The sequence below is a fragment of the Suricata suricatta genome, chromosome 6 (genome assembly GCF_006229205.1).
Source record: "Suricata suricatta isolate VVHF042 chromosome 6, meerkat_22Aug2017_6uvM2_HiC, whole genome shotgun sequence".
Classification (NCBI taxonomy): Eukaryota; Metazoa; Chordata; class Mammalia; order Carnivora; family Herpestidae; genus Suricata; species Suricata suricatta.
This window is the reverse complement of record NC_043705.1, coordinates 103,378,406-103,395,655: the sequence shown is the minus strand read 5'-3', so window position 1 is coordinate 103,395,655 and position 17,250 is coordinate 103,378,406. Positions and strand designations below refer to the sequence as shown.

The 17,250-nt window shown below is 48.2% G+C and overlaps 1 protein-coding gene across 3 annotated transcripts in view; it reads left to right on the top strand.

The window, feature by feature from the left end:
* The first annotated feature begins 930 nt into the window (after nt 1–930).
* LARP1 (La ribonucleoprotein domain family member 1) overlaps nt 931–17,250 on the top strand; it is a 20,904-nt gene continuing 4,584 nt past the window's right edge. The window contains exons 1-15 of one of the 3 annotated variants that reach the window (XM_029942975.1): nt 931–989; nt 1,236–1,301; nt 2,249–2,423; nt 3,314–3,442; nt 3,520–3,627; nt 3,826–3,988; nt 4,853–4,997; nt 7,621–7,795; nt 7,918–8,087; nt 10,154–10,546; nt 11,356–11,479; nt 11,603–11,808; nt 12,262–12,368; nt 13,231–13,382; nt 16,464–16,608. In XM_029942975.1, coding sequence (XP_029798835.1) covers nt 2,300–2,423; nt 3,314–3,442; nt 3,520–3,627; nt 3,826–3,988; nt 4,853–4,997; nt 7,621–7,795; nt 7,918–8,087; nt 10,154–10,546; nt 11,356–11,479; nt 11,603–11,808; nt 12,262–12,368; nt 13,231–13,382; nt 16,464–16,608 — 2,141 coding nt within the window. In that variant the 5' untranslated portion in view covers nt 931–989; nt 1,236–1,301; nt 2,249–2,299. Of the gene's footprint in view, nt 990–1,235; nt 1,302–2,248; nt 2,424–3,313; nt 3,443–3,519; nt 3,727–3,825; nt 3,989–4,852; nt 4,998–7,620; nt 7,796–7,917; nt 8,088–10,153; nt 10,547–11,355; nt 11,480–11,602; nt 11,809–12,261; nt 12,369–13,230; nt 13,383–16,463; nt 16,609–17,250 lie in introns of all 3 variants that reach the window. The other 2 variants (XM_029942974.1, XM_029942973.1) reach the window with 2 other exon arrangements.

Sequence of the window (17,250 nt, the reverse complement as noted above, 5' to 3'; positions counted from 1 at the left end):
CTGTCAGCCCAGAATCCAAAGTGGGGCTGGAACCCACAAACTGTTAAATCATGAACTGAGCTGAAATCAGACACTCAACCGATGGAGCCACCCTAGGCGCCTCTGCTCTAAAAGTTGTTAAGCTTTAATTTCTTTAGCCAGTTTTCTACTGTTGGATATGTAGGTTGTTTTCAAGTTTTTGAAGTTCTAAACAGCACTTTTGTTATGGACATCTTTGTATATAACTCTAAACATTTGTCTAATTCGTACTACTAGGATAAATTCCTGAAGGGAACGTTGTGTCAGATGGGTCTCACTTCTTACTTGGGAACTTGGAGGACAGCAGCGTCTTTCCTAAGTGACTAACCTTTCTTTTGACTGCAGATCCATTGAGTACAGAGCTGGTCCTGGTGGGGGGTGGGGATGCTTTGAAGAGAACCACTGGATTTCTTGATTGCCAGCTCAGCGTTCTCATCTTGCCTCCCCCATGATCACTAGCCCAGGTCTGCTCACACACAGACTTCCACAGTGTTAGAGCCAGAAATTTCAGATCCTTCCTTTATAGAACCTGCTGGGATTTAGGGAGCCTTTAGTTACAGAGCCAGCTCTGGCATGGCCACAGTCTGTCGTGGACTTTCCCTCTTCAGGCCCCAGTGCCCTCTTTAGAGGAGGCTACAGAGCTGGGAGGGCCCTCCTGCCTCAGTTCATGGGGTGTTCATGGGGCGTTGGCTCTAGGTTGTTTCCATGATCTCATTTTCCATTTCTTCAGAGAGAGGCTGGTACCCCTATTACCGGTGTTGGAGTACGTGTCCTTCTCTTCACCGTGCCTTCCTCCTTTGAAGGTTTGCAGGTTGCTTGATGGAGTAGAGGCAGTAATGAGGGTGAGGAGCTAGTGGTGGCCGCCTCCACGGGCTGTGCATAACCGTCTCTCCCTTCTTGTTCCCACAGAACATTCTGCTCCAGCTAAGGTGGTGAGGGCAGCAGTTCCTAAACAACGCAAAGGCAGCAAGGTAAGGAGTAGGAGTGGGCACCCAAAAGGGGGCTTCCTTGAAGAAAGAGGTGGTGGCCTCTTCTGAGTGAGGTAGTTCTGGGTCCTCTCAATAGCAGGGGGAGCCCCTGCTGGGCCTCCATTTTTGATGGGTTTAGTGGACAGACTGATTGTGGCTTCTGATCTCTTGGGGGAGCTGTTTTTTAGGTGAGGGGCTGAATGGCAGAGGCATGGCTGCCCCAGGGCCTTCACAGAATGTGTCTTGCAGGTTGGTGACTTTGGAGATGCAATCAACTGGCCCACCCCTGGAGAGATAGCCCATAAGAGTGTGCAGGTGAGTCTGTGGGGAAGCGTGGGCAGGTTTGAATGCTATGTACATACACACATTTGGCTTAAGTTTTCAGAACCTCAGATCTTAACTTTCTCAGTTTTTTAAGAGGAATGATTGGTGCATTATGGGCAGCTCTGAAATACCTACGGATCATCATCATTTGAGCCCTTGCTGTATGTCAGGGACTGCCAAGTGTTGCTTACCATTTCTTCTGATCCTCACAGTGCCTTAGAGACAGGTCAGTTAGTAATGCCCATTTTTACAGGTGAGGCCACTGAAGCTAATAACTAGCCCTCAGAGGGGCTAATAAAGAGTCCTTGACAGTCAGGTGGGCATTGGAAGTCAAGTGTGTTGTGTTATTATTCCAGAACCTGTGTTCTCCATCAGCTGTACTTGGGTTACCAGTGAGTGAAGCAGGAGAGTGGTCGTTAGGCCAGCTGCTCACCTCCAGACTATATGTCTTGGTGAAGCTTATGTAGCAGCATTCTTTAGTCCCAGCAGAGGAACTCCTGATCAGTCCTCTCCTTCCAGTGCTTTTGTTCTGGACTGATGGCCTAGATCACTCACTGGCTGTGACCATTGGCCTTCCGGTCACACACAGGGTTGCTGTGGACAAGTCAAGGGCTAACATCTATTTTGTCCCACAGACTACCTGGACGGTCTGGTCTTGAAGGGACTAAACATATGGCCTCTGCGTCCTGGGAGGGTTGTTTCTTCTCTGAGACTCAAGAAAGATGGAGAAACAAGTTATTTCCCACTTAATGCCTGTTTGAGCACACTTCCTAGGGGAGGCATCTCAGGCATAAAAACAGGACCTAAGAATATATGCACTCCAACCCACTGTTGCGCGCTGCATCTCCCCTGCCTTTCTAGTGGCAGGGGCCCTTGTGTCCCATCCTGGGAGGCTCGCCGATTCACCTCACCCCCTTTTACTCTGCTTCCTCCTGCAGCCACAGCCCCACAAGTCCCAGCCTGCCCGGAAGCTGCCCCCCAGAAAGGACATGAAGGAACAGGAGAAAGGAGAAGGGAGTGATAGTAAAGAGAGCCCAAAAACCAAATCGGATGAGTCTGGGGAGGAGAAGAATGGGGATGAGGACTGCCAGCGAGGGGGCCAGAAAAAGAAAGGTGAGTGGCTTGGAGCAGGGCTTGGGAGAAGTGGCAGGTAGAACTGTGAAGTGTCGGGACTTGGGGCTGCCGGATGAGAGTCAGGAATCCTGAGAAGTCGTTGGGAGGCTGATTGGGCCAGCAGCCTTCACTTCCACCTTCTGTCCGTCAGTTCCTTTTCTTAACAAGCATCCAGTAAGCCCTGTTCTCAGCAGTTTGCACAGGACAGATGAGGGCCCCGTCTCCGAGGAATGTTATGTATCTTGCTGTATCGCTGTCCCACGTAAGATTTCATTTAAAACAAGAGTTTCCATTGCCCTGGCTATAGTGTGTAGGATACAAGTTTGGCTGCTCTAAGAGAGATTCAGAGTAACAGTGGTTCAAACAAGAAGTTCATTCCTCTCATCTGACAGCTGGGTGTAAGTAGGCCAGGCCTAGAATGGCAACCATTTCTTTGCTTTCATCTTGCTGTGGTGTCTTGGCTCTCTCATTCAAGACGGCTCACTCTTCCCTCTTCATTCCAGCTAGCAGGAATGGAAAAGAGGGAGAGCAGCTCCCTTTTAGGGACTCAGCCTGGCATTGACTACTTTCATGGAGCTCTCATAGACAGAATTTTGACAACATCTAAAGGGAGCCTGGAAGTACAGCCTTGATTCTGGGCAGCCATGAGTCTGGCTCCTGAGAAGGGTTCTCTGACCATGGAGAAATTGATATTAAGAGTCAGCTATGAGTGTCTGTCACACTGAGGTCCATGGCATCCTTCTTTTAGAGATAAAAATGAGGTCTAGTGTGGGTCATCAGATTGACTCCTATCTGTTTCTCCAGGCAGCAAAGAATAGTTAGGGGTAGGGATGGCTAGGAGAGCAGCGCTCTGCTTCAAGCCTTCCTCATGTGCCCATGCTGTCCCCCAGGGAACAAACACAAGTGGGTTCCGTTGCAAATAGACATGAAGCCTGAAGTGCCCAGAGAAAAACTGGTCTCGCGCCCTGCTCGCCCGCCAGAGCCTCGACACACGCCTGCCACCCGCGGGGAGATCAAAGGTATGTGCCGCCACTGTGGAAGGCCTGGGCGTGGGGATCACACCCTCAAGCCTGAGCCAGTGCCCTTCTCCCCGTAGGGTCTGAGCCTGCCACCTACGTGCCCGTGCCCATGGCCCCCCCCACCCCAGCCTGGCAACCAGAGACCAAACCGGAGCCTGTCTGGCACGACCAGGATGAGACATCGAGTGTGAAGAGTGATGGGGCTGGTGGGGCGCGGGCTTCCTTCCGTGGCCGTGGACGGGGGCGTGGTCGCGGCCGGGGACGCGGCCGGGGTGGCACTCGAAGTACGTGAGGCCCCTTTGGGCTCCGGGATGTCCTAGGGAGCGTGGCGGGGGTGGCGGGTGGGGATCTCCTCCCCCTTACGGCACCCGTTTCCCCCATAGCCCATTTTGACTACCAGTTTGGCTACCGAAAGTTTGATGGTACAGAGGGGCCTCGCACCCCCAAGTACATGAACAACATCACCTACTACTTTGACAACGTCAGCAGCACTGAGCTTTACAGCGTGGACCAGGAACTGCTCAAAGACTACATCAAGCGCCAGATGTGAGTGGACAGGAGCCTTCTTCCCTGGAGGGATGCATAGGGACCCAGGGGCCGTCAGAAGTGGCTGCTGGCAGAGTAGGGATGGGCAGGTCCTTCTGGTGCTAGAGGCAGTGCCTCCCTCTGGCTGGAGCTGAAAAAGTTAACTGCTGCTCATCCTTTAAAAGCTAACTTTTCATAAAGGTAGTAGTTATTGCAAAAGTAATACCATATTTGACTAAAGAAAATTAAAAATGACCACAACAAAAAGGAGACGCAGTGTCCAGAGTCCAGTCCCATGTTGGTAATGGCGGCACTGTCAGAATGCTAGCAAACACTTACGGAGTTCACACAGTTGGCGAGGCTCGGAATTAAGTGCATCCTCTTACTTAGTCCTGCAGCTATCCCACTCCTGCGAGCTGGGTCTTCTCTCCAGTTCATAGGTGAGCAGACAGACCCAGAGCGTTGCCCAGTTTCATGGCTGGGAAACAAGGTACAGATTTGAATCCGTTTCTGTCTGATGGTAAAACCCTAGCTCTGAACCTCTCTGATAGGTTGTCCCTCAATCCAGCGGGGAGCCATACAAGGAAGTAGATGATTTCAGTAAAGTGCAGTAGCATTTTAGGAGCATAAGAGAAAGTGGCCGGTAACATTGGAAGTGTGTTGTAAAGGACGATGAGGGGTGGGCCAGGCATACACAGAAGCCGAAGGGCAGGGGGACTGGTTAGGGAGCCATGAAAGGATGGCATCTCTTTTCAGCCCATAATATTGTATGTACGATAGGGTCAGGGTCGGTCAGAGGCTATGTGTGATAGCTGGGGTGTTCAGAACGAAAAAGGCAGACTCATAAATGATGCAGCAATCATCCGTCTTCTCCCCTCCACCTAGCGAATACTACTTCAGCGTGGACAATTTAGAGCGAGACTTCTTCTTGCGGCGGAAAATGGATGCTGACGGTTTCCTTCCCATCACCCTTATTGCTTCCTTCCACCGAGTGCAGGCCCTTACCACTGACATTTCACTCATCTTTGCGGTAGGTCTCCCTCCCCCGGGCTGGGGTGCAGGGGAAGGAGAGGTCCTTACCCACCGAACTGGAGTTTGGGCCCATCTGATGAATTCTGGAGGAGTCCCCATCTGATGAATTGTGCTAAAGTCTCAGGGCTTGGCCAGCCTCTCTGCCTCCCTCCTTGCCTCTCTCTCCCTCTTATTATGGAAAATTGCAGACATTTCAGAAGTAGACAGAGTGGTATGAAGGACAGCCTCAGCAGTTACCACCTCATGCCCTTCTTATTCCATTTATCCCCCATATGTTTCCTCTTCCAAATTACTTGGCAGAAAACCTCAGGTAACCTGACATTTCATCCATGTTTCAGTACTTACCTCGAAAAGATAAATACCTGCTAAAAACATAGTCACCATGTCCATTATCCCATGTACAAGTATCAATACCCAGCCAGTTGCAAATTCACCCCACTCATCAAAACCGAGAATCAGGATCCGGATAAGACCCATGTGTCATCTTACAAAGTACCCACTTCCCCTCTCCTTTCCATTGCAATTTATTATTTGAATAAACTGGGTTGTGTATCTTGTCGAATTTCTCACGGGACACAGTGGTGTCATTTAACATATTCTTCTATATTCCAAATTTTTTGTAAATTAGTGGTCCAGAGGCCTGATCAGATTCAAGATTCAGATTTGGGGGGTTTCGTCCCCTCTTTGTCAGGAATAAAGATAATGACCTAGTCTCTCAGGTGGCACATAGCATTTCATTTGTTCTCTTGTGCTAGAAGCTGCTGTCAATGACCACTGCCTGTTATTTCATTAGGGATTGTAAAATGGTGAGATTCTAATTCTGTCCATCTGTCTTCATTTGTTCGCTGGAATACTCTTTAAAGAGGAACTTTGTCTCATCAGCTATTCAGTTACCAAGAGGTATGGTTTGTACAGAAAGGACAGATCAATGCTTGAGCTTTGTTAACCAGTTTTTAGAATTATGAGTTGATTCCTAATAATGTTCAAGGTTGGTGGCTTGGGATTGGTTTTTTTGTTGTTTTTGTTTTGTTTTGTTTTTGCTTTAGTATCTTTTAGCACCATCACAACCCATTGAAGTTTATATGCTGAATCAAATTGTCCCATCTTTGGCTAGTGGCACCTTGGTTCATCTTGTGCATTCCTGCCTAGGATAGAGAATTGGCCATATTTTCAAGAAATTCTAGGTCCTCTCTTCTGGGAAATAGTATTTCTATACCACAGTTCAAGTTGATTGTTGCTTTTTTGATTGGTCATTGTTTTGATAGCTGCTTTTTTTTTAATGCATCATGAGATAATACTGATATTTTCATTATTTTTTTAAGTTTATTTTTTTATTTATTTTGAGAGAGAGAGAGAGAGAGAGAGAGCGAGCGAGCCAGGGAGGGGCAGAGAGAGGCAGACAGAATCCCAAGCAGGCTTTGCATGCCCAGTGCAGGGCCTGATACAGGGCTTGACCTCCCAACTGTGAGATCATGACCTAAGTTGAAATCAAGAGTTGGACACTCAACTAACTGAACTGAGCTACCCAGGTGCCCCTACACTGGTATTTTCTATTAAAGTTCAGGAGTACAGGTTTCTTTATTCAGCCCCAACAGTCTTGTTTGTAAGACTGCTTTCTCCTGTGCCCCAAATTCTAATTGCTGATAACATCAACATAATTGTTCATTTGTTTTATTCAACAGTTTATATACCTTACGCTTGTAATAATACCTCTACTACTAAAAACAGGTTTTTTTTCTACTCTTGCACTCAAATGACTGTATTTTCTTGACATAATCTCTGCGGTTATGTCTTTAATTTGATGTACATTAGTTTCCTTGGTTTCATTTCACTCTCAAGTTTTAGGGACTGCTTTTTTCCCCTCTATAATACCTTATTTGTTTTACATTTAGGTGTAAAACATTTACATGATTCAAAGTCAACATGGTATAATCCTAGAAGTCTGATTTAAAATTCTCTCACTTCTACTTTTTCCCTTTATTCTTTTGTAGGCAACTTGTTTTGAATCCTTCCATTTAGAAAAACACACGTAAAAGCCTCTCTGTGTATTTGTATCCTATCCCTTTCTTAATTAAATGGCAGTGTATAGTACCTGTATTTCTTGACCTGTTTTTTGTTTTCACTTACATCTGGGAGCTGACCACAGAGTAGAACATAATACAAAGGTGCTCTTCAATCTTGTTTACGGTTGCATATGTATCTTTTCATATTTTTGCTAGCATATCTTTGGAATAGATTTCTAGAAGTGAGAAAGCTGCACTAAAGGGCAAATTGCCAGATTCCTTTGCTCCAGGACTTGTGCCTTTGAACTCTCACCAGAAGTGTAGGAGAGTGCCTCTCTCCCCAGTCTGTCTGTGCCTATATTTCTCTGGGGACAGAGTCCTGGATGCAGAATGGCAAGGTCAAAGGGCAGGTGGGTTTTTCATGTTGGTACCCTCCTACAAGTTGGAACAGCTCATTAGCCTGCCAGCTGTGGAAGATGGTGCCAGTTTTCTTACAGCCCTGCCAGCGCCAGACTCCTACCTAAGCTCGTGGGGCCCAGTCATTCATCTTGCCAGCTTCCCAAATTTCATTCTGTCCAAGTCTTTTCTCTGCATCATCTCCCTCCTTCTGTCCTGCAGGCCCTAAAGGACAGCAAGGTGGTGGAGATCGTTGATGAGAAAGTCCGCAGGAGGGAGGAGCCAGAGAAGTGGCCTCTTCCTGGTCCCCCAATAGTGGATTACTCCCAGACCGATTTCTCCCAGCTTCTCAACTGCCCCGAGTTTGTGCCCCGCCAGCACTACCAGAAGGAGACAGGTAGGTACTACAGACATGTAGGTGCCTTCTTGTTGTCCTTGTCCCCCAGCCAGCAGTCCTCCTCAGGGCTGGCATCAGGAGGAGGACTAGAAGGTTGAGGGCCTCACCTTTCCACCCTTCAGAGTCCGCACCTGGTTCTCCCCGCGCAGTCACCCCAGTGCCAACCAAAACAGAGGAGGTCAGCAACCTGAAGACACTACCCAAGGGCCTGTCTGCCAGCCTGCCTGACCTGGATTCTGAGAACTGGATTGAAGTGAAGAAGAGGCCACGACCATCCCCAGCACGACCCAAGGTGGGTGGTACATGGGCTGGAGCATTGAGCACGGTGCCCTGAGGGGCTGGCTGCCTGGCGGGGTGGCTCAAGGTGGAGATGGGAGCTGAAGTCAGCAGTGACTGCAGAAAGCTGTTGGGCCTGTTTCCCTTTCCAGTGAGGACCACCTCTCAGGAAAGCCTTAACTGGGTGGCATTTTTCATGGGAGGAAATCATACACCCTCTGACAGCAGTATTCCAGGTTTCTTGATGTTTGGCTCTTATTTTTGCCCCATCTAAATTGCTGGGGCTGCTTTAGTGCCTGAATGTGTCCTCTTTGTCCCCTGTATAAGCCCCTTAGGCCCTCTGAAGAGGGAAGGGAGAGGGAACAGACACACAGCCTGCATGTAGAGTTAGTCTAGATGAGAACACCAGTTGTTTCCTGTCACTGATGGCTGTTGACCTTGGGCAGCTTGTTTAATATCTCAAATCTTTAGTGTTCCCGTCTTCAGATAAAAAAAGGAGGGCATAGACTCTAGAAATTATAAAGCAATATGCCAATAGGATGCATCGAGTCCACTGTGGGAGAAGTGTTTCCATTTCAGACTAAATTGAGTGCCCCCTTTCCAGAAGCAGATATGTGCTCTGTCTGTCCCATTCCCCACCTCCTCTCTGAAGATCTCTTTGGTATGGGGCTTGTAAGGAGGCCTCATAGATGACCTTGGGGCTCTGAAATTCTATGCCCCCTTTTCCACTGTGCCACTGTGACTGCCTCCCTTTTCTCCCTCTTGTTCATACCCCAACTTCCCTATCTCTTTTGGCTGTGGTCCTTCGGCAGAGTGTCAGAGATCAGGCCAAAGTCCTGAGGACCTTAGGAGGTCCAGGCCTACAGACTATGAAGGCTTTAGAAAGACAGGCAGGCTTAGCCCTCATTCCAGCATTAGAGTCCCACTCGCACCTGACCTATCTTAAACCTAAAGTAGGTTTGGAGTTTACATGGGAAACTTTGCAAAGCATGGAATTGACCCTTTGGATATAGGTTATGGGGTAGACAAATGCTTCTGCCCCAAAGTCTCAGATAAATTCAACCTAGCAACACTGAAATATTTTTTTTTTACTGTTTTTTATTTATTTTTGAGAGACAGAGAGAGACAGTGTGAGCAGGGGAGGGTCAGAGAGAGAGGGAGGCACAGAATCCAAAGCAGGCTCCAGGCTCTGAGCTGGCTGTCAGCACAGAGCCTGATGCAGGGCTCAAACCCACGAACTGTGAGATCATGACTTCAGCCGAAGCCGGATGCTTAACCGATTGAGCTACCCAGGCGCCCCTGAAATATTTTCTTTTTGCTGAAAGCACTTTATTTTATGGGACATGCTGTCTTTTCTGCCTGGTATACTCTTGGTCCCTGCCTTCATCTGACTTACACTCTCCTTCAGTAATTACATCTCCCAGGAAGCTTTCTTTGACTGTCTTGACCTTCTTGACTGTGGGAAGACTCCCACCTGTAGCTGGTTAGTGCCTCTCCCTGTGTACTCCACAAATCCAATTTATAGTTGGTCTTTACCGATACCACATTGCACTTGGCTGGCTGGTTGTTTGACGTTTTCTCCCACTAAACTATGAGCTCCTTGAGTTCAAGAATTGTATTGTTCATTATTCTGCTTTTAGGTTCTTCATACAGGGCCTGGTACCAGTGGGTGCTTGCTCACTCGTCAGATAGTTGAACGTGTGCTTTGCCAGTCTAGGTACCGAGGATATGATGAAAAGCCAGGCAGCTGTGGCCCTTGCCTTATGAAGCTTCCATTTTCTTGGGAGATCTTGATAGATGGGAAGGATGGACGAACCTGTTGAATTTCTGCTGTATGCTCACTCCCAGGCTAGGGAAATGAGAGCACAGGTAGCTTCAGGGAACCTGTTACCTCATTGTTTATGAACGACTGTGTTGTGAGCCAGGGGAGAAAAAGCCTGGACACAGGGGACTGGCTTCAAACCTGACAGCCGTGGCTTGGTGGTGTGGCCAGTGAGTGCTTCTCTCTCGGCAGACAGCCACGGAGGCCGGTCTGAGGACCCCCTGGTGATTCCCTCTCCCCTTGGTCTGTCCCCATTTTAGAAGTCCGAGGAGCCCAGGTTCCTCCACCCGACCTCTCTGCCTCAGCAGCTGTCCTCTCAGCAGCTGATGTCCAAGGAGCAGGATGAGCAAGAGGAACTAGATTTCCTGTTTGACGAGGAGATGGAGCAGATGGATGGGAGGAAAAACACCTTCACCGCCTGGTCTGATGAGGACTCGGACTATGAGATTGATGACCGGGATGTCAACAAGATCCTCATTGTCACCCAGACGCCACCTTACATGCGCCGGCACCCTGGGGGGGACCGCACAGGCAACCACACCTCTCGTGCCAAGATGAGCGCGGAGCTGGCCAAGGTCATTAACGATGGGCTCTTCTACTATGAGCAGGACCTGTGGACTGAGAAGTTCGAACCTGAGTATTCCCAGATCAAGGTGAGGCTCGAACACAGCAGTGAGGGGAGTCTGGGCTACCTGTAACGCTTGGGAATGGGGAAGACTGATTGGCTGTGTGGCCTTGGGTACAGAGCCTCAGTGTCCTCGTGTATGAACAGGGGGTGGTGATTGACACCCTGCTGCAGCATTAGGTGAGAAGAGATGTGTAAGCACTTTGTAATCTGTGCCAGAGGGAGAGGTGACTATGTGCCAGCTGAGCATCACGTTTAATGTCTTAACAGTCGGCCAGACACTAGTGGGGAAGAAAATAAAGATTAGATTGTCACTTCTATTCTTAAATATTTAGGCCTATATAAAAGTTTAAGAGCCTTTTAAGGAACTTGTTTTAAGTATGGAAGAGAGAGAAAAGATCTTTTTTTTTTTTTTTAATCACTGTTGCCTGGAAACAGTCAAAACTTTTTGTAGGTTTTTACAGGGTGGCTGTGTGTGGTGGTAGGTGGGCCTGAGGGGAGCCTGTGTAGTAGGGTACAGGGCGTTTGCTGGAGGTAAGGAGATATTGATGGGAAGGTCGGGGTCTGCAGTGAGTTCCGGAGAGCCTAAGTCTTCGTCTCGGTCCTGCCGTAAAGAGGGCTGGGCAGGCACTAACCCCTTGTGGGTGGGCCTGCTCGTGCCCTGGTAACCCGGGGTGGGGAATGGTGAGGGTGCTGCCGAGAGCCTGGGGACCAGAATTCCACGTATGTGGACGTGGGAGCTGCCCTCTGCCACATCCTGCAGGTCTCGATTCCTAAACAGGCTGGGGCAGTCTTCTTACTCACATCTTCTTCCCCACCCATCTGTATCGTCTGCAGCAAGAAGTTGAGAACTTCAAGAAAGTCAACATGATCAGCCGGGAGCAGTTTGACACACTAACCCCAGAGCCCCCTGTGGATCCCAACCAGGAAGTCCCTCCTGGGCCACCCCGCTTCCAGCAAGGTGAGAGGTGACACCTGGAACCCTGGCCTGGGTGGGAGGGTCTGCAGCCCTTCAACGGGGAGCCTTCTGGGGACAGACGGTCCCAGGCCTCCCCCTGCTTACTGACCTGCTCTGCCTCCACAGTCCCCACCGATGCCCTCGCCAACAAGTTGTTTGGTGCTCCTGAGCCCTCCACCATAGCCCGTTCTCTACCAACCACTGTCCCGGAGTCGCCAAACTACCGCAACGCCAGGACCCCCCGCACTCCTCGGACACCGCAGCTCAAAGACTCAAGTCAGACATCACGGTTTTACCCAGTAGTGAAAGAAGGACGGACACTAGATGCCAAGGTGAGGCGCTCCTGCCGGACTGCGAAGAGTCTTGGGCTCACTTCACCTTATTCTGGTGCTTTGTTTTTTATACCCTTGCTTAAGACAGGAAACTGCCCAATCCCAGACCTGCTCTGTATTCTTAGGCTGCTGGGCCCACGCGGGATTGAGTGGCCACATCTGAGAAGGGGACCGGGTGTGGGAGTGGTGGCTCCATGTAGCCAGGAAAAGGCCTCAGGAGGATGGACCAGGAATGGGTCCTTAGGCTCCCAAGCCTCAATTTCCTCACCTGTGAAATAGGCATACCACTTCCTGGCTCATAGCTGTGGACATCATGTGAGGGACTAGATATGAAAATGCTTTGTAAATTGTGAAATAACTCACACACGTGAGGGGTCTTGGTCCTACAAATGCTTGGTGCTCCTAGAGTTCTGTGAGTGTAATTACTAACAAATTCTGGACTGGCCTTTGCAGATGCCTCGGAAAAGGAAGACGAGACACAGCTCGAACCCGCCCCTGGAGAGTCACGTGGGCTGGGTGATGGATTCCCGTGAGCATCGGCCCCGTACTGCTTCCATCAGGTGCCAGGGCAGTGGGGAGGAGAGACGGGGCCCACTGCCGGGTGGGTGGGAGAGCCAGGCAGCTGATGGGACCAGGAAGAAAGAACGTCTTCAGTCTGTAAATTACAGAAAGGGACCCTTCATCCAAATCCAAAAATCCAGAGGACTCTAGAGAATTTAATCCAGGGCCTGGGAAGATTTTCCTAAAGAAGTGGTGTTGTATCTACATGGGACCAGATTCTCTCAGAGAATAATGTGAACTGATTGCAAAAGTGGTTATCTGCTGCCTGCCCTGGGATGGTGGGACATTAAATAAAAATACAGATTCCTGGGCCCTGCCCTCAGTCTGTTGACTCAACTTCTGGGGGTAGGGTTTAGGTTGCTTCCCCATCCCTCAGCCTCTGGAAAATTGTCCCGGTGTTCTCTGTTCAAAAGCAAGGTGTGGAAGCCACTGACGTATGTATGCACCCTGCTCCCTGCAAAGATGGCACAGACTGGGAATAGGCATGGTTTTAAAGAAAAATATAGATGGATTAACCTGTAATAGCGTATCAAAGAAAGTTGAATGTGAACTCTGGATAAATGCTTAAAAGCTCAAGCTTGGGCATTGTGCTGACCTGGGATGTTAAACAGCCCCATGACCCCGAACGTGTCTCCCAGTCTCTATAAGCCTCTGTGAACTGCTTTGTAAAACCCACCAAAGGTCTGTGCAGTGTGCATTCAGGCCCATGGGTGTAAGTTGAGGACCTAGCACAGAATTGGGTCTCTTCGTTGCCCTACGAGAAGCTAGATCTTGGCTGATGGAAGAGCAAAGGGGCCCCTCCTAAACTGATGGCCAGCCGCTCCAGGGAACCTGGTGACATTGTCTCTCTCCTGACCTCAGCTCCAGCCCATCAGAAGGGACACCTGCTGTTGGCAGCTACGGCTGTACCCCTCAGTCATTGCCCAAGTTCCAGCATCCTTCCCATGAGCTGCTCAAGGAAAACGGCTTCACACAACACGTCTACCACAAGTACCGTAGGCGCTGCCTTAACGGTAAGAAGCACAGGGGCAGAGGGACTGAGCCTCTGGGGCCACTTAGACCCAGAGTATAAGGGTGGTGGAGCAGCTGATTGTTTTCTCTAACCTTAGAGCAAGAAGTGACACGACGTTACAGCAAGGAGGATTGGAGCTAGATTCAGGCCAGGTAGTTTTGGAATACAGGAGGCTAACGGAATCTGCTACTCAGAACGTCTCTGTGCTTTGGTCTTCCTCTAGTGAAAATAAGAAATATCAAAAGTTTACCTGTTTCTGGCATGACTACCAACTCGGCCCTATTCCAGTATGGTCCATTGTTCATCCTAAGAGGGTGTGATACAGGGTGACATACATTCTCTGAAACAGTGCTTGCCTGTAACCACATACTGCAAACAGTATGGCCTGTGGACCACATCCAGCCAGCTGCCTATTTTTTGCGTTTTTACGTGGTTGTGAAGGAGAAAGAGAAAAACTTCTGACAAAGACCATATGTGGTCTGTAAAGCCTAAAACATTTACTCTCTGGTCTTTTATAGAAAAAAGTTTGCTGACTCCTCCTCTAGAAGATGGTTTAGGGAAATAAGCTTTCTAGATACTCTTATGTGTTTCCCTTTATCACATAATGAGATTAAGTCTTTTTCTTTTTAGAGAGTGAGTGAGTGGGGAAGAGGGACAGAGGAAAGAGAATTTTAAGCAGACTCCACACAGCACAGAGCCCAGTGCAGGGCTTGATCTCAACAACCCTGAGCTAAAATCAAGAGTCGAAGCCTCAACCGACTGAGCTATCTGGCTCCTGAGATGTCTTTTAACTGTAGATTTCTGTCAAGTTGGCTGTAAAGATGCTCAAAAACAATCTTTTTTCTTTTTCCTCAAATTTTTTTTAAGAGAGAACAGTGGGAGGGGCCAAGGGGGAGAGAGAATCCCAAAAAGCCTCTGTGCTGTCAGCACAGAGCCTTATGGGGGCTCGATCTCACAAACTAGAAGATCATGACCTGAGCCAAAATCAAGAGTCTGATGCTCGACTATCTGAGCAACCCAAGGGCCCTGCGGAAGCAACCTTAATACTCCTTGTATTAATTCATCTCCTCTCTTTTCATTTAGCAAAACATGGCTGCTGAATGCTTCTTTCATCTGCCTTACTGTCCTCTATTCCTGTGTGACAGCTTTATTGAGATAGGATTCACACACTATATACAGTTTCTGCATTCAAAGCATATGGTGCAGTGGCTTTTAGTATATTCAGGAGTTGCACGTCCATCAGAGAATCGATCTTAGAACATTTTCATTACCATAGGAAGAAACCCTGTGCCCCTTACCAGTCACTTCCCATCCCCGCCCCCACAGCTTCTCCCAGGCCTGCACAACCACCAGTGTGTATGGTTTGCCTCTTGTGGGCTTTTCATATAGATATTCCATCCTTTGTGACAGGTTTCTCTCCTTAGCATGCTGTTGTCACATTTCATGTATTCTGTAGCATGGTGGCAGTACTTCATGCCTTTTCATTGCCAGATAATATTCCATATGTGGGTGTGTCCTGTTCTGTCTGTCTGTTCATCAGAAGATGGACATTTGGATTGTCACTTTGTGTCTACCATGAATAGTGCTACTGTGAACATTCCTGCACAAGGTTTTGTGTGGACGTAGGTTTTGGTTTAGCTTGGACAGGAGAGTGGAATTGCAGGGTCGTATGATAACTGTGTTTAAGCCTTTGGAGGAATGATGAGACTGTTCTCAGAGTGGGGGCACCATGTTGTGTTCCTGACAGAAATGTAGGGGTTCTGGTTGCTCCACATCCTCCCAGCACTTGGTATTGTCCGTCCTTTTGATTACAGCCATCCTCGTAGGTGTGAAGTGATAAGTGATACCTTTTTATAGTTTTGATTTGCATTTTTCTGGCAGCCATTAATGTTGAACATTTTTTTCATGTGCTTAGTGGCCATTTGTATATCTTTGAAGAAGTGTGTCTCTTCAGATCTTTTTGCCTATTTTTTAACTATATTGTTTGCCTTTATTATCAAGTTAAAAGAGTAGTTTATAGGTTCTAGGTACAAGTCCCTTACCAGATTCATGATTTGCAAATACTTTTTCCCCACCCTGTGGGTTATTTTTTCGTGTTGTTGATAGTGTTCTTTGAGGCACAGAGGATTTTAGTCTTTTTTTTTAATTTTTTAACTTTTTAAAAAATTTATCATTTATTGAAAGAACATGCATGCACAAGAGTTGGGGAGGGGGAGAGGGAGAGGAGAGAGATTCTTAAACAGGCTCCATGATCAGTGCAGAGCCAGAAACAAGGCTGGATCTCATCATGACCATGAGATCATGACCTGAGACAAAGTCCAAGAGTCAGACGCCTAACCTACTGAGCCCCCACAGGGCATCCCAGATTTTTGGTTTTTTTTCTTTTTAGTTTTTTTAATGTCTTATTTATTTTTGAGAGAGAGAAATAGCCAGAGTGTGGGTGGAGGAGGGGCAGAGACAGAGGGGGACACAGACTCTGAAGCAGGCTCCAGGCTCTAAGCTGTCAGCACAGAGCCCGACACGGGGGCTCGGGCCCACAAACCTTGAGATCACAACCTACGCAGAAGTTGAACACTTAACCAACAGAGCCACCCAGGCGCCCCTTTAGTCTTTTTTAATAATACTAAATTTATCTATTCTTTTGTTGCTTGTGCTTTGGTGTTGTGTATTTTAAATGTTACCATTTTATAATTGTTGGTATTGTAGGAGTCCTAATATAATTATTGGTAATGAACAATGAATATAATTTGTTGGATTGTCAAACATATTTTTTTCTTGCTTTTCCTTGTTCTGACTACACTTGAGAGCAGTAGCATTTGAGATGAAGAGCTAGACCAGGCTGGCCTGGTTTAGAAGCTGATGGCCACCTGTTTCCAGTGAGGCTCAGGCCCACTGCTGGCCGCGGGGCCTGACACAGAATAGTGCTTAACAACAGTCTCCTGAATACAGAAGGGACAGCAGATGAGGAAGGGAATTGGGGGGTACAGGAGAACGGACCAAAGTCATGACCCCAGGAGCATTTGTCCCCTGAAGCACAGGCAGCCTGGTCCTGACAGGTCTTTCCTCCTTTGTCCCCAATCAGAGCGGAAACGCTTGGGTATTGGCCAGTCTCAGGAGATGAACACTCTCTTCCGCTTCTGGTCCTTCTTCCTCCGAGATCACTTCAACAAAAAGATGTATGAGGAGTTTAAGCAGCTTGCTCTGGAGGATGCCAAAGAAGGCTACAGGTGAGCAGGACGTGAGGGGCAGGGCGGGAGGGGCGCTGGGTGCTTGTGGGAAGCGAGATGTCCCTGGTGAGTCTGCCTCCAGAGCTGTAACCAGAAACCTGTTTTGCATACAAATTTCCTTTATAAAAAGATGATTATTTTTGAAGGAGTAATAGGTTTACATGGTTCAAAAGTCAGTGAGGGTAGAGGTTATATAGTGAGAAGTCTTCCTGTCCCTGTCCCCCTGCCGCCTCGTTCCTTTCCCCACAGATAGCCAGCATGGTCGGAAGCCTGAGGAGGTCTCCTGAACCGGTCTGCTGTGTGAGCAAGGACACGCCCACAGTCTCCCACACCCTGCTGTTTATGTGGCCGATAGCCTCTGTTAGATAGTGTTTGCACCTTACTTTTTAATGTATCTGTATCATCACATACACACACAAAAACACCTTTTTGTGTCTTCTCATGTATAAGCGTGAGCATTTTTCTGTGTTAAAATATTTAACTTTTAAAACTTTCTAAACATAAATCAAAACCACACTGAGATACCACCTCACACCAGTCAGAGTGGCTAAAATGAACAAATCAAGAGACTATAGGTGCTGGTGAGGGTGTGGAGAGACGCGCACCCTCCTACACTGTTGGTGGGAATGTAAACTGGTGCAG